The following is a 26,779-nucleotide window of genomic DNA, read 5'->3' as shown; positions in this document are numbered from 1 at the left end:
CAGAACAAGAAATTCTTTAAAGAATGCCCTGATCTTCATTGCTCTAAGGCTTGCAGCAGGAACTCCAAATGACTTTCACATTTTTAGAATTGACACATTTCCTGGAAACAACAGACTACGAGCCACACACAGTATCGCTGGGTCATACCTCGCCTTATAACAAACAGGAAGTCCTGTTTTTGCTTTGTGACATTGGCCCATATTGTGTGTGTGTGTGTGTGTGTGTGTGTGTGTGTGTGTGTGTGTGTGTGAAAAAAAAAAGAGTGGATGCTATTTAGAGTCATTGATATTTTGACAGCATATTGAAAAGACCATTCCATTTGCAGTTTAAATTTGAGTGACTAGTCAGCCATGGTGAGCTATAAAAGAAAAGTACATTGTATTACTAATCTCAACTTTTGTCTCAGTTGATGGCAATAGTACGGTCATTTGAAATCCAGACCATAGTTATGATTATGAACTTTTACGGTCAAAAGACATCAAATTGGTGTGATAAAATAGGAAATGAAGTTGCAGCATGGGGATTTCTAGTAGACATACATAACTGCTGACTCTAAAGTACCCAGATGAGCAATTTGTCAGTAAACAGTGCAATCAGGCTGAAAATGCAACTATACTCTACTGGCAGAGTGCACAGTTGCACTATGAATTAATGTTATCGAAGCAAAGATTTGAGAAGTGAAGTAGTAACTTCACATGTGAAAAGATGATACAAAATGGCAGAATATCCATACACATATTTTGCTTCACATTATAAATTCTTTATTTACATATTATCACAGAATTACCAGTGACATACCCATACATACAAAGAAGATACATTTATAAGTGAGAGAAAGGAAAAATTATGCCGTACCAGACCAGAAAAAGATTTCATTCTTCTCTTTTTATCTAATTTTGAGTCTCCTTTTGTGACTTTAACATAGTCACAGACTATTACTTTCAGTTGCACATCTAACTTTGCAGACAAACCTTAATATCTTGTCACAACATGCAATGACATGTTAACGGGGAATAAATCATATCTGCATGTAAAAAGAGGTATTAACCAATCTGAATGATGACTGTACACAGCTAAACAATTTAAAACATAAACAATTCATGTATAAATACTGGAAGAATGCAACTGAAAGTTAAATCACAAGAAATTCTTACTTGATTTTAGCAGCTCTACAATGTGCTAGTTGCAAAAACTAGTGGCCGTATAGTTGTTGTTTTGTTTTATAATATTTGAATCAGAGCATTCTGTCCACAACAGTGCAAACGGTTAAACCTATCAAAAAATAGTAAAGACAAGTATCTTTCAGACTAGTCAAAATTGTTGATTAGATGAACCAACTTGTTCAGTTCCTCATTGATTCCACAGAGCTTATAATGAAATACTAACAGGTACATGTACATCAGATTACAGGTAAATCCACAAAGCTACACTACCCGTCCCCTCTGATAAAGACACTGGGCGTGTACATATACTGTGAAAGTAAACAGATTTTTATGTGAAGCTTGAAAACACCATGTGGGATTAGTTTTGTCTACCACTTTCAATGTTCAAGCATCAGACCGCCCAGTTCATTCATTTTGACCATTCATTTCCAGAGGAAACATAAAGTGCTATAAAGGTACTCTATACTACACCAGTGATCTATTTCTTTTTTGAAAGAGAGAGAGAGAGAGAGGGATAGATACAGCAGCAGTTACAAGCCAAAATTTGACATTTGAGCCACATCAGTATATCACTAAACATTGGAATATGACCAACTGACCAACTAGTGACTTGCAAAACTTTTTGCCACACAAACACACAAGAGTCAAACTTAGCCAAAGTCTAAACTTGCCCAAGTCCACAACCTTACATTGATTACAGCCTCAACAAACTACAGTGTATCTCGCATTTTGAATTGATCACAAACAAGGCAAAACATTTTTCCAAATAAGAATTATTCATGGGGGATTGACAATGTTCTTTTGAAGCATGCAGTAAGGAATACCGGTAGCAATCATGTTACCATTCCATAACCACTTTGCTGAAACTGTCGGTGCAAAGTGAGAATTGATGAAGTTTCCAAACTGACTGTAATACAATCTTCTACAGCAGTGACATATCGCAACAATAATGTGATTCTTGCTTTACAACAAACAAGTCATGATTTATAGGTGGTCTAGGATGAAAAAGATAAAGTTTCTCTGGTGTTCCTTGGCAATAATGATGATAATACACATCTGCCACCAATTTTCTAGCCAAAATGCTGCTACAATACTCAAATCTATTTCCCCTTTAACTTAATCGATTATTGTACCTTCCTTCAATTAGCAAACATGGTGTACTACTGTCAGAAAATATTTTTTGCCTGTCAGAATGCAAAAAACAAAACCTCACAAGAGTACATTTTCCTTGACTGCCATTCTCTACTGCCATTCCCTACTTGCACTCGTTCTTTCTTTCTTGCCAATTGAGTAATTGTTATGCGAGAGCTAGACAGAAAAATCTGACTTTCCAGAGGAGTCTTTTATCATTTTTTTGACGTTTACAGCTCTCCTCCAAAGACATAGGAGGGGATTCCATGAAGCCAGACATAGTATCTGCGGAATATATCCCCGACGACAAGATACAGACCGATCTTTTAGTCAATGCAAGAGCATAACTTCAGCTACCAGTACTTTGACAGCATTGGCAGTGGCAGCAGATATTCAACCTCTGTTCCTCCCTATGCAAGACTGAATACAGGACAAAGGCCTCCTTGCAATCAAGAGCTATTTATATACACCATGCCCAGGGGAACAAAAATGGTGTCTTGTCTTGTATTCACACTGAACTAAGGATGTTGCCGACAGTTAATGTTGTGAAAAACTGTTATAATGTGACGATCTTTGTACCTGAGCATCTGTGGCACTTTTTGATTTAAAATCACCTTTTTGTCTTTCATCAAGAAATTCCACATCCATTTTTGATTCTAACTACATGAAACGTTACAAGGTACCAATGTACACAGTCAACAGACATACAAAAATAAAAAGCAGACCCCAAAATTTACAACTTTAGTACATGGTGATGTTAACCTCTATGTTATTCTCATAAACAGAGCAATCTATATGTATCCCCAGATATGCGTTTTTTTTTATAAGTAAAAGAGCTGAGCATAATGGAATTCAATGCCAAATCACACAAATAAACTGATATTGTTTTCTGATTGCACGCCGCGAGAAGGCGAAGTGGCAATGGCATGAATAAGTCACGGTTGTTGGGATTAAAACGACAGAAGTGGTGCAAATACCTCATGAAATGCCAAAATTTGTCATTCTTTACCGGCTAAATTGCTTGATATTGAATGTGAGTAGCACAATGTGAAAGGGTTAGGACAAGCAAAGAAAATAATTGACATTTCAATAATCAGCACTGGTTGGCCTACCTGGCCCAGAATAAACAAATCTAAGGCTTACATATTTGTTTCGTGATAAATGATCATCTACCACCACAATATCCTTATACAGCTACTGCACAGAGAATAAAAGTTCATGATAATATATTGTTGATAGAACACAGCCAATACTCAACATGGAGAGTATTCTTAGAGTGTATTGGAATTACAAATTATTGATGTGGTTCCCAAAATATGGGACACTGTCCAATAATACTTTGAACTTTTAAATGAAGTATTGAAAGTACAATACTTTTGGTACTGAAGTTCAATTCAGGTAGGTATGAATTCCACAAATAAAAGCTTGTCAGTTTGAAGGTAGTAAAGGGTTGGCATTTACAATGAAACATACCAGTAGTATGGCAACATTAAATATCCTCTTTAGCTAACATTGTAGATTTCCAATGGACATTGAATTTCACATTGCTCTATTGCTCCTTGAATATCCTCCCATTAATGTGTGTCTCATCTAGAATTTCACTGAGTCTTAAGTTTGGCATAAGCAATGCTCTATAGTATTTGACGAATTTTGTTACGCTACATTTGGGTGTCAAATCATTTGCATGTATGTATACATCTCAACATACTTGAAACTTTTATGAGCTGTTTCCATTTCCATGAAAGATTTCGTCATATCCATAAAAGAATCTACACATGCTTGGCAAATGAGGGTCATCACTTTCAATGAAAAGCACAAATGTGACTATACTTGGTTCTTATATGTCAGATCCAGGATAATTATTACTCTCACTGTGAATAGCAGTAACTGTTAAATATTATTATATGAATTTGGACAGCTGATAATAAATACCTGCAGGAAAGTGCAACTTAAAAAAGAAAAAATAAATAAATGTTCTGTCGAGTGATAACCTCCATCAGAGTGGCTTCTTCTGTAAATCAATGATAAGCCTACAAAAATCAGCATTTGATGAGACAGCATGCTCTGCAGAGCCAGTATTGCAGTGGCTGAGGCTGGTTCACGGGGACCACAGCTCTAGGTACTCGGTCTGCATTAACATGTGTCCCGTCCAAAACTCCACAGCTGAAGCCTGCTATGCATTCGCTGTTGCATTCACCACACTTTCTTAGCACTGAAGAAGTATTCAAATTAAGGCAATCCTCTCAGTTACTATCAGTTGCGAGTTAATTACACAATAAACACATAGCATACAAGGTTCTGTACATAACTTATTTGTGTATCTCTCACTCTCTCACTATCCATATCTCTATCTGTATATTTCATGTCAAAGACACATGACCATTTTTTGACGATATAGCCATATGTACATGTACTCTATCTGCAAACTTTGGTTCTACATCTACGGATTTGGGTGGAGTAGTTTCACAGAGGAATAAAAGTGAGTAAAGAAACATGATGATCTTATCAAAAGCGAGTCATGTCTGTCTCTACGACGCCCACATCGCAAGCTCCTTCATGTCATCGTCCTCATCTTGCGCAACTTTTTCTGCAAGAGATCAGAAAGATTGGGGGGGGGGAGAGAAGAAAAGACATTATTTTAGTAAAACACAAGGAACTAGAATTTGAAACTGTGCTCATTCAGTCCACTGTAACTGAAAAGTAATTTAACCTACACATGAAAATTTGACAACACAGTCAGTTTAATTATTTTTTTTTCTTTCTTTAAAGACAGCACTGACTCACAAAGACAATAATAATGTCCATAGGTCTATCAAGCAGTAGACTACTAGCCCATTCAGACACGCCAAGTTATTGTACATACATACTGTACATCCATACAACATATGGATATATGACATATTTGCACGAGACCATTCAGACATGTCAAGACATACAATAAACGTACGGCAGCATCAGAACTCACACATTGTCATGTTTCATGAGAAGCTCATGAATACGAGGTACGAGTCTCTCTCTTGTGCAGTATGAACTTTGCACTTTGTGCTTTTACACTGCGTTGGATTCATTTGGTAGTTGGGGCTAACCCTAGTGTGTGATGCAAACAAGTACTGCCTACTAGTACTTATATGATGTATAGTATGCGAGCATTCAGACACAAATAAATGTCCTGTGAATATACATCATATATCGGAATAAAGTTCAAACCATCATTTTGATATACAATGTATATTCATGTCGTATCAATATACAGGCATTCAAACACACACAAAAAAATGTCCTATTATATCCATACATTGTATAATCATACAAGAACTATGCAGTCTAAAAGGGGGGCTAACCAAAGTTGGCATAGCTACGTAACTTCATAGAAGGTTTAGAGTCTGAAGAGTTTGACCATCAAAAAAAATTATACTAAAAATTAAAAAGGAAAATGACACTTGGCAATTTTGTCAAGCTTCGTCATAAGGGGTTGCATATGATACACAGTCAATAGGTGCATGTTTGGACTCACTCTTTGGTGCCGGTAACTCGGCGTTGGGTACCGATGGCAGCTCAATGTCCACATCAAGCATCTTCTCGTCAAACTCCTCCTGTTCTAGCTCCTCCAGTTCAGCATTCAGCTCATCCTGGGAGATAAGAGGTACATGAGGGAGGCAAATTCATAAATGAGATTGGTTCATCACTCAAGTTAGCTAGCTGGCCTCATCAATATGAGTGCTTCCCTTTTTGAGGCTGAGGTCCCCCACCCATCTCATCATTTTAGTCAGACATTTGCCACGTTACCAGGTCTGCTCTCTCGGTCAGGTGGGGGGCACTCTGGTGAAAATGACCAGTCCAATGATGCACACATAGGGCTGACAACAAACTCAGGACATCTTGTTGGTCACTTTGTTCCCGTGCATCAGTAGAAATTCTGAGATACCCCTCACTCTTCTCATTGTTTTTATATAATCATGCAGAACATAGTCAATAAGTTCCATCCTTATTATTATTCAAATATTCCTTGCTGTAATTCATAGTTATGTAACACAGAGTAGAGAAATCTCATGTCATCTTCTTTTGTGTACAAAGAAATACTATCTATTTTCTGTTTATGCTGTGTGACAAATTTCTCGTGCCCTTTGAGCACTCAGACAGAGAGGTAAGGGACATTACAAACATCCTGTATTATTATCATTATTAATATATGTGGATCTGAATTCAAAATAATTTCATTGTTCTGTTACACTAACAGATATATCAGAAAGGTCTCTTGGTAGTTGTAGTTTACCCAGCCAAACTGCAAGTGTTCGATACTAATGATTTAATTGTTTTTTACACTGAACATCTTCTAATATCCACTCATATCATGCAACAGATATGTAAAAGATGATCAAGAGTCATCACAACAACTCCAAACTTACCTCATCAATATCCTCTGCTCCAAAGCCGATGGGATTGGAGATAGCGTCCGTGATTTCCTGGGCTCTCTCCATCTGCTCTTGAATGTCGCCCATCAGTTCATCAACATCATCCACACCACTGTAGTCGACAGTCATCAATATCAATAAAATGCATGTCAAAATCATTAGTATTCAAATTAATGTCATTATCGCAATAATCTTATGAATATGCAATCCTATCAATGTAGTGTACCAACAAGATAGAACTAGTCTCATGATTTAGCCCGATGTGGAATTCTCCTCTTTACAAAGACTTTTTCCAAGGTAGGTCCTGCTACATAGAAACAGATTTAGAATTTCAGAAACAGATTTAGAATTTCAACCCGTCTTCAAGCCTCCTGAGCAGTTTAAAGACCCAGGAGTGTGGGGATACCGTGGGGTGGGGAGGCTGGCCCAGCTCAGATACATTGTATATTCCAGAATTACAATTAAACAAATTGTGCACAGTTTTATCATTGATAAGTACACACACAGCCAAAGAATCTTGATTGGTGCCGATGAGCAAACCTACCTTCGATGCACATATCATATAAGATGTAGTTGGGAATATCAACAATAATTTTATTTCAATTACGATTTCATTGAAAACTTACTTAATTTCATTGAAAACTTACTTAATCTTTAATAACTACCATATATTCATAAAAGTCCATGTAAACATAGGGTGGCATTGCACTTTCATTGTGAACATGACAGTAGCTAAAACAAAAAACAAAAACAAACAGGTTACCAGCAGGAGTTTACATGTGGCACATGAAAGCAACTTCTTGAAACTCACTCAAGCACCTTGTTCGAGACAAAAAAGAAAAGAAAAAACAATGACCATGAAAAGATGAGCCATAGGTGAGTTTTGATAAGTCGTCTTCATCTCATTTCACTTCACAGCAATAATAACTTACACCTTTGCATGGGTTGCTTGTAATGCTTTGCTGGCATACTGCATGGTAGACAGAACCTCGGTATTGGTGTGGGCATTTTCCAGTGCCTCTCGCTGGGTCTCTATCGTTGTGAGCGTCCCGTCGATCTGAGCAAGCTGTTTCTCGTACCGCTTTTTCCTCTTGAGAGCCTGGAGAGCAGCTGTGGATATGAAAAGGAGCAAGTATTCACAAGCTTGAAGACACTCAAATATTCTGAAATATAAATTTCAATTTCCTTACATTTCAACTATATAATTATGTAATCATATTCCTCATTGTTCTGTAATACTGCAATCACTGTTGTTGCTATCGACACTTCAATTATCAAATACGAAGTCTACGGAGCCCGAGATGCTGTTCTGCAATTTACAATGAATTTTGTTTTTAATATCATCAATGAAATATAAATAGACCGGTCAAAATAATAGCCAATGCTGTCACATGCAAACTTGTATGAACTCTGTTTCAAATAAAACTGAAAAAAAAAATAATTATAAATAAAAACAAGTCAATGTAAAAACCTCAAGGGAAAGGTAGGGAAATCTTTGTGTTTAATACTTGCAAGACATCATACCCTCATATTCACATAAAATTAGATCATGGATATGGCTACTTTCCGATTATGCAGGTAGAGTGGTACGCTGAAAAGAGAGCGTTTTCAACAACACCATGCAAATCAACGTTGATATCGATGCTTCCCGACATTCAACTTGGTTCAAATTTAAGTGAGTAAACTTTACTTGAAAAGAGTCAAGTACGTTCTTCTTCTGGACCATTATCCATTTCTTATGAGTTTGGACATTATGGCAATTCAGTAATGCAAAATTTGAGCAGACTTCATGGATGCTTATTAATGCACATTTTATTTGTGCCTTCACTACGTATATGTACGCTTCAGTGGTACAGACCCAGTTTTAGCCATCCAAAACAGTTAGATGTACCAAACCCTGGGGTGCTCCTTCCCAAACACTTCGCGTTCGGGCTGGTGTGTATGTGTATCCTCAGCCCAGTAACCAATATTTGATAACAACAAATGTCACTGATGTCAATCGACAAAGTAAACTGTTCGCAGATGTCAGTACATTAGATTTTGATGATTTCTACCTGTTAGAAATTGAGTCTTAGATTTTGGGGGGTGAGAGAAAGTGCCTCCTACAACAATCTACAAACTTCAATTGAATGCACATGCTTTTAACTGTTACAGTGTTAGTTTTATCAACTTTTAACATGTAGCATCAAGTACACCACACACACACAACAGAACAAGAAATATATCTCACCTCTTTTATTCTTCGTTCCATTTTTCTTAGCTAATTGCAGTTCATTGTCTATCTTTCCTTCAAGGAAGTCTTGCTTTTTCATAAGCATTTCTTCTACAGACCTCAGCTTTTGGAGAGCCTCATTTGACGTTGGCGCCGGTGCTTTCTTCTTTTTCCCAAAGAAAGACATGATTTCTTTCCCGTCAGACTAAAGTCCCTCCAATAAATATTCAACAACAGAGAAATTATTTCGACGACCGATCAGGACTACACTGACTGACAGTGTGCTGAATCTGATGATTATGTTCGTGATGGTACAAACGCGAATGGAGTGAAATAGATTCTAGCCTCTTTGGCTTTGCCGCTGCCGAGAGCCTGGTCGTGGTCACGTCACTCAAAGATACAACTTGAATGAAAAGAGTAAAACATCTGAAATTTACTGAAATACTGAGTGTATCAGCTGCTAGTCGAGTAGTCTCGACTACAACATGAAAAGCATAGCTAGCTCACAGCCACGGATCGGACGCTGGGTAGATTGGGTGTAAACACACATAGACGTAGACCGCGTATTGTAGCTCGTTTAGCACGGATCAGCAGAGGTTACACTGAGTGCTAAGTGCACTGCATGCACTGCATACTCGTCCGTCTACTTTTCGCCGTATGCACTACACCGGACCGTATGCTGTGCCACTGCCCCTATCATAAGCACAGTGTGACTGTGAGTAGTGTGTTGTTCATGTCCTTATTTTCGACATGACGTCATGAACGTGATACTTTTTGACGGTGATGGCAGCATTATCATTAGTCGTACACGCGTTCCGTAAAAACGACCGCAAACTATACTACTACTATTAGTAATTTCCCCACAATTATTTACAAAACAAGTCCCAAGGTGTAAGTTTTCGCGATAGCGATAACATGATAACTTTTGTTTGCATGTGCACATGTGAAGAAATTCATCAAGGGTTTCCGATTCATTTTTATTCGACGACGGACAAAACCATCAGCTGAGCTTCAAGGATGATAGGCTCCCTACAGGAATCTTTTGAGTAACTTTTATTCTCATTGTGGGGTTCATAATCAAATGCAATACATGTACAGCAAAGACAGAAAACTTCTTGCATTTAACTTGTAAAATAGTTTTGCTGTTGTTTGGACAAGTCAGAGGGGGTTGCTGCACCTTTCCTGTAGATAATGATGACTGCAATATTGGTTTATGGGCCAACAGCAGACCTTGAAAACAAGCCAGAAGGGATGGTATGTTACTAGTACTCACCTGAGGATTATACGGTAGTGTAGGCTCATGATGAGGAAGTACAAATAATACCATTATCGTGTTTTGTTTGTAAATTTGTTTGTTTCTTGTTTTTATTAGGAGGCTTATCCCTAAATACACATTCGGAAGTCACAAAAAGACGGAAGATTCTAATCAGACACGCATCACTATCGCATTATCTTGGTACTAGCAGTTTCGAACTAACGCAGCAGCACGCTGACCAATTCAAATCAGAAATTTATGCATCACCACTATCTTGGTATATACTTTTTATACACCGCTCGTTTGTCAACTCATTGTTGCTGCATAATGATAGGCCCTATATGCGTGTACACATTGAAAGGGTCCTTACCTGTGGAAAAGTGAGGGTTCTGAGAACATACCACAAAGTAAAAAAAAAAAAAAAAAAAATACTGCTCCCTCTTGTGGTCATATATCACTAACCGATAAAATAAATTTTTAAATTGACTCGAGGGGGGGGGGGGCAATAAATTTGGTGTCATTTTTTTTTTTTTTTTTTTTTTTTGTCTCTGGGGTGTGGTTGCTGCGCTTCTTGAGGGATTCCACTAAAATTATTCTGTGGCTTTAATATGTTTGTATATATTTGTGAGTTGTTATATCACATGTCTTAACTTGCCTTTCAGGGGTCTTATTATACAAGCTTGCTTTTCTAAGACCCCTCCACTTTACATCTATAATGCATCTACATGCATTGTCAATTTATATTCAAATATTCTGCAAATTGTTTTAATCACATATATTCAACAATGTATTCCTTGTTACATATTATTGTTTTAATGTAAATTTTTGTATTGTGGAAACTTTGAATAAAACTTCAAATAAAAGATCCAAGATAGACACTGGGTGCGTGTGTAGTTCATTATCACGTTTAGTCTAACATTTTTGGATTAGAGAAAAGCTTACATACAGAGACAATTAAATGATAAATTATGAATAAATGCACAAAGGAGGAAAATTGAGCAGGCTGCACGGATGCCGAAATGATCGGTAAACAGAAAAAAAAAAAATAGTTCGATACACAGCTTCGTGAAACTACAAAAATAAAGAACCAATCTATGTTAGAGTCAGTGACAATAATGAAATCAAACAATTTAATTTTTGCAAAGAATTCAGCGGATTTGACATCATGAGAAAACTATGAAATCGACTCAAAACTTCCTCATGTTTTCGATGAATTTAAAAGGGCCTAGAGCCAGCTTTTGCTTAATTCACCCTTCAAAATAATCGTGATGACGTCATCGCATCAAAAGCCTAACCAATACTAAAGATTAACTATCCAAATCATATTCCTACTAAAAGTGGGTTAAAGATAGAGAGGTATAAATAAAATGAAAGTGCACAATAAATAGCTGAGTATCGTTGAGATAATCGCTTTTTAGGCCTATTTGCTAGATGGATCCATGACTATGACCACCCGATTGCTGGTCAGTATTCGTAAAACATGAGAAACCACATCATTTCGCAACTTTCTTCTAATTGCAAAAAAAAAAAAAAAAAGTAGCAGAAGGGAAGTAGCCTAAGTCCCTTCATCTTGAAACAAACTTTCATAGGGCCTACATATGCACACGAATAGAATTGAGGCCTCAAAGAATAATATACGTGAAGCCCAACAAATGGGATCAAGCTGAGCTAGCGTTAATTGCTTAAACCTAAAACAAACAAAGCCTTAAATACATGTGCGGGAAGCATGATTCTGCCCCAATCTCAGTAAACTCTATACCAATCGATGACCATCGAGAACAAAGAATCATCCAATTATAAAAGGAGAATATGGCATCAATCACCAATACAGAGAAGATCGAAACACAACAAAACTGTATAGGCAGTATAATTGACCTATTCTATGAGATCCTAACAGCAGGAAACCTGTCATTTTTATACAACAGACTATGAAGAAAAGTGATCACCAATGTTCTGACCATACGAAAGTAGAAAGAGGAGGTGATGCTTACCAGCATCCCACATACAATTTGAATTTGATTATGCTCTGCCGTTTCTTATAGATTTTGTTGTACAAAACCTTATATTTGAACCATTCCTTGTTATTCATTCCCTCTATTTCCTCTCTAAATTAAAGTAATCTTGGATGTGAAATGTAATCTCCTTTTGTAGGCCTATTTGTGAAGTTAGTACAATTTCATGAACAATGAAAAATAATGATTGGAATAGAACCTGTCGGAGATTTAACGAGCTGAGTGTATGACAAGCCCTTTCAAATTATTTCTATTTCTTGATACTCCCATTTCTTAATATATGAAGAATATATTTTATATATATATATATATATATATATATATATATATATATATACATATATATGAAGAGTTTGTTTGCAAAAACCGATAAGTCCATTTTTGAAGATTTTGAAGTTCGGTATGAAGTACGGTCTCTGTTATAAAGTACAAAATAATACCTTTTAAATGATATATTGGTCACTGCATATAAAGGTACATTTTTGAAGTCATGGTCAAAAGAAGCAAACATTTTCTTATCATTCTCTTTATTTTTCTTGACCTTTAATCGCAAATATCTCCATATTATATATATATATATATATATATATATATATATATATATATATATATATATATATATATATATATATGTATATATATATTGCTATCAAGAATTCGATAATTAGTTCCCTATAGAAAAACATTTCTTGATATCATAAATAATTATATTCTTGATATAGAAACCTATAAAAATGAATTGTTAATAAGGTAGTTTTTGATATAAAATCGTTGAATTTCTTATCATGAAATGGGAATAAAAAAGCGTGCTAAATGAGCGAGTAAATGAAATGAGCTCGAGTATATAAATCACGAGACCGATACTTACCAGGCCTACTTGCCGTGGCGGATTCAGGAATTCCGTAAAGGGGAGGCGCCTTCACAAAATTAAAGGCGGCGCACGCCCCCCCCCCCCCCATTTTTCTTTGTATTTCTTTTGTTTAAACAAAAAAAAAAAAAAAATAGAGAGGGGCGGCGCGCGCCCGCGTCCCTTCCGGATCCGCCACTGTACTTTGTATTTCGATCATTACCCCTACCAAGCCAAGCGCATGTCGTCTACTGTTAGTATCAGCACGACAGCACACATGTGTTTTGTATTGCGCAATAAACCTCCGAACAGGTTTCAACTCAAGATCAAAGTACTGTCGTTTGACTCTCTCGTGAGAAAAGCCAACTAATTGTACACGTCCTTTGTCAGTAATGTAATGTCCTTTGGCTCTCAGATTCGTCCAATTCAACTAGTATATTGTTGCCGAAATGTGACAAACCTTTGCCTTAAACTTCAGTCCCAGGTGGGCCTTTCCGTGTTAGTCAGAGATTTGTCATCGTGGGTTTCACGAAGAGTCGTCCGTAGGCCCAGGGTGACGGAAAGATCCAGAGTTTTGGAGGATGGTTTTTTGTTTTCGACATCGAGATGTGCTATATTTTATTTTGATTACATAAGCGGGATTCTCACCAGACCTTTATGTAATGTAATGTTGAACAAATGTACTGGATTTGCAAGTACAAGTACAGGTGATCACTTCAACTTGGTCTCGGACTTCCAAAACAAGATGCCGAAACGAAAAACAAAGGTGAGAAGAACAGAAGACATTGCATGTCTGATATAATTGATCAAGGTTGTACAGGTGTACAATGAAGGGAATGGAAGGAGGCGAATATTTGAGAAACAATTGATTCATAGCCATAGGGCTGTAAAGTTAATCTGTGAATCACAAAGGTAAAAGTTTAGAAAAAAAATGCAGTAAATCTAGATCTAAATTAATTTAAAGCGGTGAATGACATTGTTTTTGCAATTATAAACATTAGACTCTCTAAATGCCAGGCTTCTAGCTGTGGTGGGATCCTTCTGACATAGAATAGAGTGAAGCAGACTTTGTTTTCTTTGTATTATCTTCAATGGGTTGATGTTTTGTGGATTTATGTGCAAACGGGGAAAATAATGTCCATAAAATAAAAAGACATCCTAAGAAAGTGTTCTAAGAAACTGTGGAGACAGGTCGAGAGTGGTCGTTCTACCTCGAGTCAATTTGTGTGTGTGTGTGTGTGTGTGTGTTTTGACAGCCATATTTCTTCCACATTATTATTAATCAAGAGTGTGTACAGATTTATGAATTTAAGAGTCTGCCACTAGATATGGGCATTCTTCTCTGCATAGCAGTGATGTATGTACCTGACAGGTAGTAGTCCATACAGACCTTTAGGCTTATCACCAAACTGAATTGGATCACTTAATGCCAAAAGGCAGAGGGTTCGGAGTTGTTCAAAGTTGAGCCAATTTAGTAAGACAAATCAAATTTTATTTTGGTTTTGCTACAGTGTATCACAGCATGCAGTAAACTGAAAGGCCAGATGAATCCAAGAACCTACATGAAAGGCAAATAATCTTTTGCCTTTGTTTTCTTTCTTTCTTTATTTTTTCTTTCTTACAGAAGCAGGGAAATCATCCTAAAAAGGTGCAAAAGTTTGCCCATGAAGACCAGTTCAGCAATGTGGAATATTACTTTGAGAACGGTAATCATTCAGAATCAATGCTTGACAGCTGTGAAAGATTGGACACAATACTTATTGTCGACTCTAAACTACATTTTAGTGGGCTATGAAATGTCAAGAAATAAAGACTGCCACTCTCTAAGATAAATTGATTGCCTCATTTTTCCAGCATAAGTCTTGTGTGAATTACAGTCTGCAGGTATCAAAGGTATTCACAGAGTGACCATGATTTCAAATGATACGCTGCCAAGTGCAGCAGCTTGTTTGTCAGGATCCCATAAATTTTAAAAGATAGACAAGGCATATTCTGATGAATTGATGTAGATTTGATAGGTGCTGTGTTGGTTTCAGAGTGATGTACCTGATTTCTGCAAACTGCCTGTTGGATTAATTGTGAACAAATTTTCCTCTGAATTCTCTTTTTTTTTTCCTGTAAATCCTTACCATACAGGTCTTTCTTTCACAGTTGGATAAGGTTAGATGCTACATTAATACCAGCATTCATCCTACACATTTGTGAGGCCACTAATTGTCATTCATTGAACTTTTTGACTTATTTGTCAAACATGAATGAAGGCTGAAACCTTTAACATTCCAACTCATCCCTGTCTATGTAATTTTTCCCAACCCTCATCCCTCTCCCCCCCCCCCCCCCCCTTATTCCCAGGTCTGAGGAAGGTCAAGCCATATGTGTACAAGTTTGAGACCCATGCCAAAGGAAGATGGTTTGGATGCAAACTCCTGGATGTCTTCAGGAAAGAGTTTCGACTGGAGACACCCGAGTACTATGTGAGTTCAGTTTTCCTTCCGCTCACCTCCATGGTCATCACTATTATGGTGGCATTGTCAAAAAATTTCAAGGAGTATCACGTGCACTGTGCATGCAATCAGAAGTTTGCACATGTTGCTGTCCAAACTTGCCACCAACACATCTCTTGTTCACTTATCATCTATTTGCCTTTGAAACAGTCACTATTCATAAAAACAGAAACTCATGATTTTCACATGGACTTATGGTATACAGTTACTATGTGTGAATAAAGGTGTACTGTCAACATCATGACAATAAAAACATTTAAGGATTTAAAACTAGGATATCATCACCCCCCCCCCCCCCCCCCCCCCGAACACACACACACATATATATACTTTACCTAGAGAAGCTTTCCTTACTAATCTTCTCTCTAGCTTGAATGGAAAATTGTACATATTTTCTGCTTGAACTGACAAGTTTTTTTGTATGTTATTAGTTAGTTACCGGTAGTTAGTTAGTTAGTTTGTTTGTTTGTTTGTTTGTTTGTTTGTTTGTTTGTTTTGATAACACAGATCTGGTCACTCAATCTCAAATATTATTCCAAAGGTGGCATATAGTAGTTTGGTCATAGAGTTGATCCTCGTATCACCTTTGTGTGCTCACTTACATATTTGTTTGAAGAGACATGTTATGTGTCATTTCTGTCAAGATGATAAAGCAGTCTGTAAGCTTGGTGTTCAAGTAATTGTTGCAGCTAGTTTGTACTACAATTTGATCTCAACAACGACCAAAAAATGTCTATGGATTTTCCAAACATAAGTGTCAGATAAATGAGATGTGATTAATTAACTTTTGATAGTGAGCTCGTCAGAATTTACGTGGGCATTTCTAGATATATAAGCAGTGCTGCATCAGTCTCTCCCAGTCAAGTGTCACTTCCAACAACTGTGTGATGGATGTATGCCTTTGAAGCCAGGAGAAAAAAAAAAAGATAACAAAACCCTCGTAAATGTAAATGTCCTTTTCTAATGGCAAAGTGAATCCTGTCCCTGGTGAATTATGATTCTAAATATGAGTGAGTGTTGAAATGTCAGTATCCCTATTTCAATCATCTCTGCACCCCCAGGAAGTGGCCATCAAAGAGGGCCTCATTAGGGTCAACAAGGCTGCCGCGTCACCGGACCGCATCCTACGGAACAATGATTTCATGCAGTCCAAGGTTCACCGTCACGAGCCACCAGTTTCTGGAGAGCCCATCCAGATCATCGCCGACACAGAAGACTATCTAGTCATCAATAAACCAGCCTCCATTCCAGTAAGTTTGTCAGAATGCTCTTGAAGAATGAGATATTTGAGGAATCAAAAAAATTGTGTTTAGCAGCTTTTCAACCTGACCAGTGCTTGCTCCAATATGGATGAACACTCAAAATAGACAGACTAATGTGCAGTTCATGTACTACTGTCCAGTCCATACTGACAATATTTGTCAGTATGAAAAGATAATGCATTACTACTGAAAGAGATGAGTTTTCAGGTCTGTTGTTATAAATTTGCACTAACTATATGAAACACTTTACAAAGAGAGCTGTTACTGGGCAATAATCCTTGTCATTCTCATGTCCTTCCACCCTTTTACAGGTTCACCCCTGTGGAAAGTATCGTCGCAACACCCTGGTGTTCATTCTCGGTCGGGAGTATGGCTTTCGTGGTCTTCATAGTGAGTGCTGTATACATCCTCTTCTAGTTCTTTTCACTTCAATTCACATTTTTTTCGCTTTGCTTGCACAAGGATTAATAGAGAATTTTAGGCAAGATATATGTATGATTGACTTGGGGAACACATACAGATGCATTTAGAGGATATCATGCAGAGACCTGTCAGCCAACATCAAAATATTGTTTAAAGTAATGCAGTGTAATGTAAAAGCTATCATTTTCACGTAGGCCTACAGATACTTTTGTGAACGAGGAGAACACAGACATTTTCGCAAGATGTTCCTTTTTGCAATTTGACACCGAAGCTATCGTAAGTGCACTAATGTCTTGCAGTTTGCTGTGTTTTTATGTGTTGTTAAATTCACAGCCCAACAGTGATTCGTTAAATTCATCAAAATTAAACCCTCATGAAAATAAGAGCTTTTACAAATTATTGAGGACCTAATGAGAGCAGTTGGCATACTTCCATGGTAATCTCAGCATTTTAATGAAATGATTGTATTATGCAAGGCCATGGCGAGTTGTTATGAGTTTTTCTTTTTCTGGCTGTCTGCTATTTTCAACTGTGAAGTGTATCAGATAAGATGAATTTTCTGTAGTAGGCAGTATTTCTTGTGACTCATGAGTTTGAATAAAGAGTGAAGTATGAGAGAGCTTGTTTACATGCTGAACTGAGTTCCAACTAAATACACTGTCGAAAAATTTGCATGATCTGGATTTCTTTAACTGTGATCAACTTGTAATGCTTTTTATTTCTCAAAACCTTGTCGATTTTCAACAGCAATTCATCGCTTGGACAGGCTGACTTCTGGGCTGCTGCTCTTTGCGAGGTATGTCACCAATTCCTTACCCAAAATTTCATTTCCATGATCTTGTTAGATGGTATCTGAGTGTACTTTCATGCAAATGTATGTGTGTCATGCTAACGCACCTGTATAAAAAAATCTTTGATGTAGGACCGATTCAAAGTGTGTAATGGACAAAAGATGCTAACCATAAGAACAGGTTTAATTGTCAAGCACTAACTATATGGGGTAGATGTGCTCAGTGGCCCACAAAGAACACAAGACTTGTCTCCGGTTCTAACCCCAAAGACCTGCACAAAATTGCATAATGATGTTTGTCAGTGTCAAAAATGTTATGTATTTCTACTTGGGACATCACACAGAACATTCTATACATCATTATGCCACAAGGAGTATGGCAAGTGGAGTGAATTTACCAGAATTTCCCAATGTGCCATTTTCAGAACGAGGGAAGTGTCGCTCCGACTGGATGCCTATGTCAGGGACAGGCGGTTGGAGAAGATCTATGTCTGCAAGGTCCAGGGGGAATTCCCAAGGTGAGAGACGAGGTCAAAGTGAAAGGCACATCGATTCAGTAAGCCCTCTTCCAGCTGGAAAGTGTAACTCAACATATTGATCGGAGTATTACTTCCCCAAGATTCTTTAACCCATCTGAGGATGGGCTGATTTTGCTACAACACATATTTCCCATAGACACTAACCCGAGTATACTTGGGACTTACTTGTCCTTAACGGGTTAACATGTAGGTTGATATTCTGAAATTATGAAGTATTACAACAAATATGACAAATCCCCCCCCCCCCCCCCCCCCGAAAAAACCCCCATTTATTTCAAATGTGAGGTGAGCAAAAATCAGATGAAGGAAGAGCTTTGTTTTTTAGTACCAGGTTAGATGCTAGCCCATCATGACACCCATGTGAACACAACATAATGAACACTTTTGTCATATGACGATTGCATCTCAATTCTTTATGTCTATATTTAAGATTCTGTATTTGGTTTATTTACTCATAGTCCCAAAACATTTTTTGTTAAATTTTTATTGAGAAATTTACTCATTGTGTCCTGGAGGGTATGAAAAGTACTTTGCTGCAATTCTGTTCTCCCTTTAAGTTGAGATTGTAGCATTCCTGATGCTAGAACCCTACATCTGCAGGTCACAATGGCTTTAAAAAAGAAAGAGCAAAGTTTCTTCAATAACTTCCAAGTCCAATATGCAAATACAATATTTCAGTTTCGACATTACAATGATCGATGTTAAACTGAAACCATCCCTGAACAAGCTATGATGAATGGAAAACAGACGATATATTTGGAAATGATTCATGGAGTAAATGTTTTCTGTGTGTCAAGTTTGTACTGAATATCACGCAGAGGCAAAAAAAAAAAATAGATTTGTGAATGGTCAGCATTATTTGATGAGGTTAGAGGTACTAAAATTGGTATGTATAAATTGTTCAGAAAAGAAGAAATAGTTTACAACTTTATCTGATAGTCCCATCCTATCTATTCTGTGTTTGCAGTGAGCCAGTGGAATGCGCAGAACCGATCTTTATCGTGTCTCACAAGATCGGTGTATGTCGAGTGAAGGCTGATGGAAAACCATGCCACACCAGATTCGAGAGGCTCAGCTACGATGGAGAAACCAGCATCATTAAATGTAAGTCAAACTTTCTCAGATGTAACATGCAGTGGAATCAAGATTATGCCACTATTCAAATCCATTTGAATGTATGGATTTTGCCACAAGTTGCAATGCAAAGCATCATCTCATGGTAGATGGAATGAGGATCTTTATTGAAGTAAATGACTGATACAATGTCATTTCATTATTTTTCATAATGTTGTGCATAAAAACTTTTATAGCACAATGACTGAAACTGAATATTAAAATATATATTTGATGTAAATCCCAGCATGCAAACTCCTCAGCATCTTGCTGCCAATCCCGACATGGCCTGATAAAAGTGTACAATCATATTTCTCAATCAGACCAGATTCGGCATAATTTTGTGGCAAGTGTACCTCTCATGTGTTTTGCATTTTTCTTTCACCCTAAACTTGATTTCCCCTGCAGGTTTCCCCCTCACGGGGCGCATGCACCAGATCCGGGTCCACCTGCAGTACCTGGGCTACCCCATCATCAACGATCCCCTCTATAACAACCCCGTCTGGGGGCCGGACAAGGGGAAAGGGGGCCTCCAGGGGCGCACAGACGAGCAGGTAGATGCTTCATCTCTTTTTACCCAAACTCTACCAGTGTCTGTTTGATAAAAATGTATGCAATGATGCCCTCACACATATACCTATGTGCAATCCACCCCCCCCCCCACACACACACACACACAAACAAATATAAAATGACTACTGCATCTGTAAAACTGTAAGTTATGGAAAACAAAGAACAGCGGTGAAAATCAGACAGAAAGAGACCCGACCAATTCAGACTCCCATACTAGTACTTGTCGGAATTCCTGAGAATCTTATGTTTTCATAAAGATGAAAAGCAAAAGTGTACCCTGCTAGGACTATCTATATGCCTACACATTGAGAGTAAAGCTTGATATGTGAACTGCAACATCAACAAAAATGTCAGAATTTGGATAAACAAACCATCAGGAATTATGAAGGATAAAGTACTGACTTCCTTGGTGGAATGACTTGCCATGAATTGTCTGCATTAAAGCATGGTACGATGGCTTATACAAGATTAGAATGGAAGGTGCCCATCCATTATGCAGACAGAAAGAAGATTCCTTGAGAACGAAATATTTTGATCTAATTTGTTTCAACCATATAAGTTATTTTATATAAAAAACACAGAATTGTATAAATCAATAATTGTTTCTCTTTTATGTTAAGTCCGAGTGAAAAAATAAAAAGAATTTGTACTCATAGAAATTTTTTATGCCTCCGCCATAAAGTGGTGCCGGAGGCATTATGTTTTCGGGTTGTCCGTCCATCCTTCTGTCCATAATCAATTTTGTGGACAGCGTAACTAAAAAACCATTTGAGGTATCCTAATGAAACTTGGCATGTATATGTATGAGCGGGCGAAGTTGTGCCTATTAACTTTTAGGTGCACATGCTGAAGGTCAAAGGTCAAGGTCAAATGCTCAAAATTTCGCTATTTCCCCCATATCCATGCAATGCCTGAAGGTATTTTCTTGAAACTTAGTGTATACATGAACTAGTACCAAATAAAGATTCTCCAGAGAGAGTTTCAGGTCGTGAGGTCAAAGGTCAAGTCAAAATGTTGAAATTGTACGCTTTTCTCCATATCTTGCAAGTGGTTCAAGGTATCTTCTTGGACCTTTAATAGTATATATGCATGTACTGACTGGCAGTGATTATCTAGGGAATTGGGGGGGGGGGGGGGGTTCATGGGTCAAAGGTCATGGGGTCAACGGTCAAGGTCAACTCCTCAAAATGTCACTACTTCCTTCATATTTATGCAATGCCTGCAGGATTTTTCTGGAAACTTGATATATACATGTATTACCCAATAGATATTCTGTGGGAAGTTTCTTGCCAAAAGGTCAAAGGTCAAGTGAAAGTGCTAAATTTCCATTCTTCCTCCATATCTCGAAAACAGCGGATCATCATGAAACTTGTTACATACTTATGCATGTTCTACCGAACAGTTTTCTCTTTAGAACTTTAAGATCAAGGGTCAAAGGCCAGGTTTAAATTATTTTTAATGATTTTAACCATACCATAACCAAATATTTTACCATACTGAAATTATACTTTTTCTCGATACCTTCTAAATTACTCAGTGCATAAACATGTAAAAGGGTCAGAAGTCAACTAAAAATCCTCAAATCCCCAAATACCTGCACTCTGACTTAACTTTGTCATTCGTCCAATTAAACCTAGTTCACGAAAAGTGAACATTTAGCACATTTGTGACAAACCTGTCATTTTAATATTTTGCCAATTATTTGAAACTGTCATCTCAAATTGTCAAGACATTGCACTGTAGACCTATTAGGAGAACCATGCATTGTGGCGGAGGCATATCAGTTGCCGTAGCGACATTTCTAGTTTCATAATGAAATCTTGAATCCTTTGATGCTTGTCTTTGTGAAGCTGCTGAAGGATCTGATCGAGCAGCATGACATCGAGATCGATGCTGCCCTTGAGAAGGCCAGAATCCAGAACTTGATGAATGTCAAGCAGACAGCTGATCACGGAGACGACAGCACTGCCCATGGCAATGAGGGCACCGCCCATAACAATGACAACACTGCCCATGACAACGATAGCACCACCCATGGCAACAACGATCTCCAAGCGGCCGATGGTCGGGTCACGAGCCGTCAGGGTGGAGACAGTCTCCGAAGCTGCACATCAGGAGACAGCAGAGACAGCGAGGCAGTTTTGTCCGTCAATCATTTGCCAAACCGTGTCGTGCCAGACGATACCATTCACAGCGATCAAGGACTTGATGCTGTGGACTCCACGTCTGTAGCCACCTTGCATTGTACAGCTTCAGTCGATGATAGGACCAATCAGGATGCATCAGGCAAGACCTGTGGAAGTCTTTTGTCTGGTGATGATGCCACCATGAATAATCCTCAGGAAACACCAAGGACTAATCACAGTGTCCTGGAGGAAACCAGATGCCATCAATCCTCGGGTTCACTGCATGGTAGAGGTATACGCTTTGATCATTCGTACCAAAAACAGGCCTGCTAGCCCTGTCAGGTCCCAGATATCACACTTGTGTGGTTTGACACTGTATTTCTTTATTGCAGTTTGCACTATTCATTGGCACATAGTGTGTCATAGGATGACATAGAAACAATCTTCCTTTGGAGCTCTTTGTTGCTCATATGTTATCATTTTTTGTTGTGGTTGCACAATTCTCCAAACTCTTGTGATTACTAAATTTTGTAGTGATTCTCAAATTGGCAACTCTGCTTTGTATTCTCACCATGTCATTAGGTAGTTACTCAAAATATATAATCTTTTCCTGTATAGGATTCATGTTAGTGTCATTCCCATTATGATTGTCATTTCCATTATACTTGTCATTTTTACTAATTTTGCTTTCATTCTTTATGTCGTTTGGTCATGCAGAAGAAGCACATATACTGAGCGCAGACTGTAAGCCTGATGAGATAGTTGACAAAGGAAGGAGCGGGAAAAATGATGGAGATGGTGACGCCACCCAAGCTGACGCAAAGCCTGAAAGAGGGGCACTATATAAGGAGTGTCATAAAAGTCAGCTGATGACTGCCGACATTGAAACCAGCAGGAGTGACGACAATGCCACGGACACGGACAGATCATCACCGCCAGTGTGCAGGGCTTCTGTCAGTCCAGAGGACGTCAGTGGTGGAGGTGTGAAAGAGACGGTTGCCAGGAACAACAAGGTTAATGATGATGGTGATGATGATGATGAGATCAAGGAGCGGCTGGAGGATGAGAGGACAGACAAGCTAGTGGTGACACTCTGCCGTGAGTGTCGTGACCCCATGCCTGACCCTGAGCCCCACGAGATGTGCATCTACCTTCACGCTCTGACATACAAGGTGTGTGGGTAGCAATTTTTTAAACCACTTATTACCTCCGCCAAGGGAGGAGGTTATGTTTTCGTTACCGTTGGTTTGTTTGTTTGTTAGTTAGTTAGTTTGTCCGTGTGCAAAATAACTCAAAAAGTAGCTAACGGATTTGGATGAAACTTGCAGGAAGGGTTTAGAATGATACAAGTAACAGATGATTAAATTTTGGTAGTGATCCGAGAATTTTGGGGGAATTTATGAAGGATTTTTGATATTTTGGCAGGTAGGGTCAATGAACTTGGGAGTTCAGGCTGCGCGCACTAAAGTGCGTGCTCTAGTTTCTGCCAGGGCGAGGTGCGCCGTGCAGCTGAGGGTTTATGACGTAACAAAGGCTTCTATATTGGGAAATCGGGCGACTTTCAGCACACAATGCTAAAAGTATGTATGGGTGGAAATCACTGAAATCTCTATGGAAGAACAAGATCAGTGGTGGAAGTGAGCTGCATGCTTGGCAGAGGTCTGCGCTCTCAGAGTGCTTCTCTAGTTTCTCAATTGTTTTGTTTTGTGTTTTTACTCAAAGTGAAGTGTTTGTGCAGCAGGGTCTTGTTGTAGATGTTTACAAAGCTTTATAGGATTTTCAACAGGACTATCACTAGCCTGTCTTTACTTCCAATACGTGAAATGATACTACTTTGAGTCAAAACCAAGATAAAAGACAATTTTTTTTATATGATTTTTTTTTTAAAACTAGAACGAATGCAAATGCATTGCTTGATCACTGTGAGCTCTCCTATTATTACTCATATGCATTGTAGTCTCTTTCAAGACTTCCAAATAAAATTCTGTAGTTCTGGACAGATCCTCTGGTAAATGAGGTGAATATGAGACTTTCAGCAACTGTCTTGTAAATTTTTGGTAGTGTTTGGAAAAATAATAAAATACACAGAGACTTTGAACTTTTTGGCAAGGAAAATTATTGTTATGTTACATCAATTACAGCAGTGTACTCTAAGATAAGAGACCATTGTACTGAATATTTTGTCGAGACTGATATTTTTTTTTTTTTCCTCCTTCTAGGGTCCAGACTTTGAGTTCACTACACCGATGCCATCCTGGGCCGTAGAGCATTTCAACCGCACCGGCATTGAAGTCACGTGACATTTCTTCTTTCATTGAATAAAGTTGTTTTAAAGCATGATTGGAATCTGTCAAGATTGCTAATACAGGGAAACAGCATTATAGCGAGGTCACCAGGACCGCCTCTTTTACCCTGTTCTATTTGATACATCTCGTTGTAAACGTTTTTACAAAATAGAGACTCGCTAAACACAGTAATGGAAAATTGAGACCGCTGAATTCACCTCATTACAAGCAGTACATCGTTGCAAGCATGCTTGTTATAACAGGGTTTCCCTGTACGCCTTTTTCAAGGTGCAAATAGATTAACGCAGGTAGGACTGGTTCATTCAGTCTGGATGTCAGTCAGTTCTGCTTCTAGATTAAAAAAAAAAAAAAAAAAAAAAACTGTTGTGCAAACTGGTCTCCATTCTGGGCTTTCCATTCTTATGAGAGAGTGCCCCCCCCCCCCAACATGCCTTCACTGTGACTTGTGTCTCCTAGAATGGGTATGATATGATTATCCATTGCCAACATTTTTCTGGCAAAGCTCGGGCTGTCGAAAACAACAGTAAACGTTGACCTGATGAGGCAGTGGTTAAAAAGTGGCAAATGCAGACAGGAGACTTCATTGACTGCATTTAACATGATGGTCATACAACTGTACTGACTTTAAAACCAAACTCGGACTCTGTGAACCTACTTTGATTGTGCCTGAAGAGCTATGTATTGATTGCACAAGGGGGACCTTGTAACGAGCTGCTTGGAGCTGCTGAGATTTCCTCATTATATCAAGTGTCATCTTTCAACAGGGATAAAAACAAAAGTATATATAAAAGGAACGGGACCTGCAAAATTACCTTGTTATTTCAGGCATTGCGCTACCTTTGACCTCGTAAAGAGGTTCCAGCTTGTCGTACAACATTGTTTAAATTTTGTGACAGTTCATTATGGATATTTGCCAATGTCTAACCTATATTTTGATATTTTCCCATGCTTCATTTAAGAAAGTAGATAAGTAAGTAAATAAGTAAATAAGTAGATAATGTAGTACAATAAAATCTTGTATCCGGTGGTGTTGAGTAGTATTTTTCTGTTTCATTTGTTGTTGTTTTTTATAATATCCCTACTTTATGAGAACCACTGAAACTTAATTAAGAAGCAATGGGCAGTCTATTACAATTCTCAGAATAAACAATACTGTCAGTGTCAGTGTTTGGAAATATATGCATTTCATTTCATCTGGTTCTTTTTTCCTGAATGCATAATATGAAGGGTATAATCATGCTGATCTTTAATAGCATTCTTATCCCACTCTAAGAGAATATGCTCAGTGCCTTTCTCATCTGGCATGCGATTTTCCCTTTGGTTTCCAAGAAATCTGAGTTAAATTTCTAGTTCCAAAAGATTTTAATTGAAAAAAAGAAGAAGAAAAGAAAGTCACATTGAAACCCATCAATTTATAGGGTTGAACAGAATCAGAAAATCAAGTTTTGTTTTGTGTTTTAGGATATTGTAGGAATGTCGGTGAATCGCCATAATGCTGTCTCCCAAAGTATCCAGAATCTCACACTGTCACACACATGAACCTGTAACCTGTACCTGGCAAACTGTGTGATTGTTTTTAGGAAGAAGAAAGGCTGCAGGTATATACAGTATTATTACTGTCAACATATACCTGTACATTGTATTCTGTGAATCTGTACAGAAATAAACCCAATCTGAAGCGGAGGATTAATGACCGAGTGAATGGATTGTCATGTTGTATCTTGTTCAGATTGTGTAGCAGCATTGAAAAATCTGTAGTATTTATGGAGATGGCAAAGATGGCAAATTAAAACAGAGAAATGACATCCCTATCATCTGGCTCTAAAACCATTTCCTATGAGAAGTTGTATCAACTTTGACTAAGAAGTATCAACAGCTTTATTTTCACTTTAAAGGGAAGATAAACCCCAAGAACAATGTGGATTGAGTGAAAGCAGCAACATTAGTAGAACACATCAGTGAAAGTTTGAAGAAAATCAGACAATCGATGCAAAAGTTATTAATTTTTAAAGTTTTGGTGTTGGAACCGCTGGATGAGGAGACTACTAGAGGTTATGACCAAAGATAGTAGAGATGTAAGATACGAAGGCGCGTGATAAAGATGGACACA

At 38.0% G+C, this 26,779-nt stretch overlaps 2 protein-coding genes across 2 annotated transcripts; one reads left to right on the top strand and one right to left on the bottom strand.

The window, feature by feature from the left end:
- Nucleotides 1-739: 739 nt before the first annotated feature.
- Nucleotides 740-9,536, bottom strand: LOC140233530 (charged multivesicular body protein 4b-like). The gene is made up of 5 exons (XM_072313650.1): nucleotides 8,938-9,536; nucleotides 7,640-7,817; nucleotides 6,702-6,819; nucleotides 5,810-5,924; nucleotides 740-4,882 (listed from the first exon to the last, which is right to left on the bottom strand). The coding sequence occupies exons 1-5, from the start codon at nucleotides 9,104-9,106 to the stop codon at nucleotides 4,824-4,826; spliced, it is 639 nt and encodes a 212-aa protein (XP_072169751.1). The 5' UTR covers nucleotides 9,107-9,536; the 3' UTR covers nucleotides 740-4,823.
- A 3,772-nt stretch (nucleotides 9,537-13,308) lies between these two features.
- Nucleotides 13,309-26,467, top strand: LOC140233232 (uncharacterized). Its single transcript, XM_072313343.1, has 12 exons — nucleotides 13,309-13,799; nucleotides 14,658-14,739; nucleotides 15,386-15,507; nucleotides 16,599-16,787; nucleotides 17,111-17,189; nucleotides 17,970-18,018; nucleotides 18,438-18,530; nucleotides 19,519-19,655; nucleotides 20,073-20,218; nucleotides 22,088-22,655; nucleotides 23,081-23,535; nucleotides 24,583-26,467. The coding sequence occupies exons 1-12, from the start codon at nucleotides 13,431-13,433 to the stop codon at nucleotides 24,661-24,663; spliced, it is 2,370 nt and encodes a 789-aa protein (XP_072169444.1). The 5' UTR covers nucleotides 13,309-13,430; the 3' UTR covers nucleotides 24,664-26,467.
- The last annotated feature ends 312 nt before the right edge of the window (nucleotides 26,468-26,779 follow it).

Source organism: Diadema setosum, chromosome 9 (assembly GCF_964275005.1).
Source record: "Diadema setosum chromosome 9, eeDiaSeto1, whole genome shotgun sequence".
Classification (NCBI taxonomy): domain Eukaryota; kingdom Metazoa; phylum Echinodermata; class Echinoidea; order Diadematoida; family Diadematidae; genus Diadema; species Diadema setosum.
Note: the sequence above shows the minus strand (reverse complement) of the source record. Positions and strands in the feature narration are given on the sequence as shown.

Coding starts and splice junctions, on each gene's coding strand:
- LOC140233530 (XM_072313650.1), bottom strand. CDS start 9,106: ATGTCTTTCTTTGGGAAAAAGAAGAAAGCACCGGCGCCAACGTCAAAT. Junction 7,818..8,937: donor TGGAACGAAGAATAAAAGAG/GTGAGATATATT, acceptor TCATATCCACAG/CTGCTCTCCAGGCTCTCAAG. Junction 4,883..5,809: donor CGAGTTACCGGCACCAAAGA/GTGAGTCCAAAC, acceptor GATCTCTTGCAG/AAAAAGTTGCGCAAGATGAG.
- LOC140233232 (XM_072313343.1), top strand. CDS start 13,431: ATGTCCTTTGGCTCTCAGATTCGTCCAATTCAACTAGTATATTGTTGC. Junction 14,740..15,385: donor GGAATATTACTTTGAGAACG/GTAATCATTCAG, acceptor CCTTATTCCCAG/GTCTGAGGAAGGTCAAGCCA. Junction 19,656..20,072: donor AGAAACCAGCATCATTAAAT/GTAAGTCAAACT, acceptor TTTCCCCTGCAG/GTTTCCCCCTCACGGGGCGC.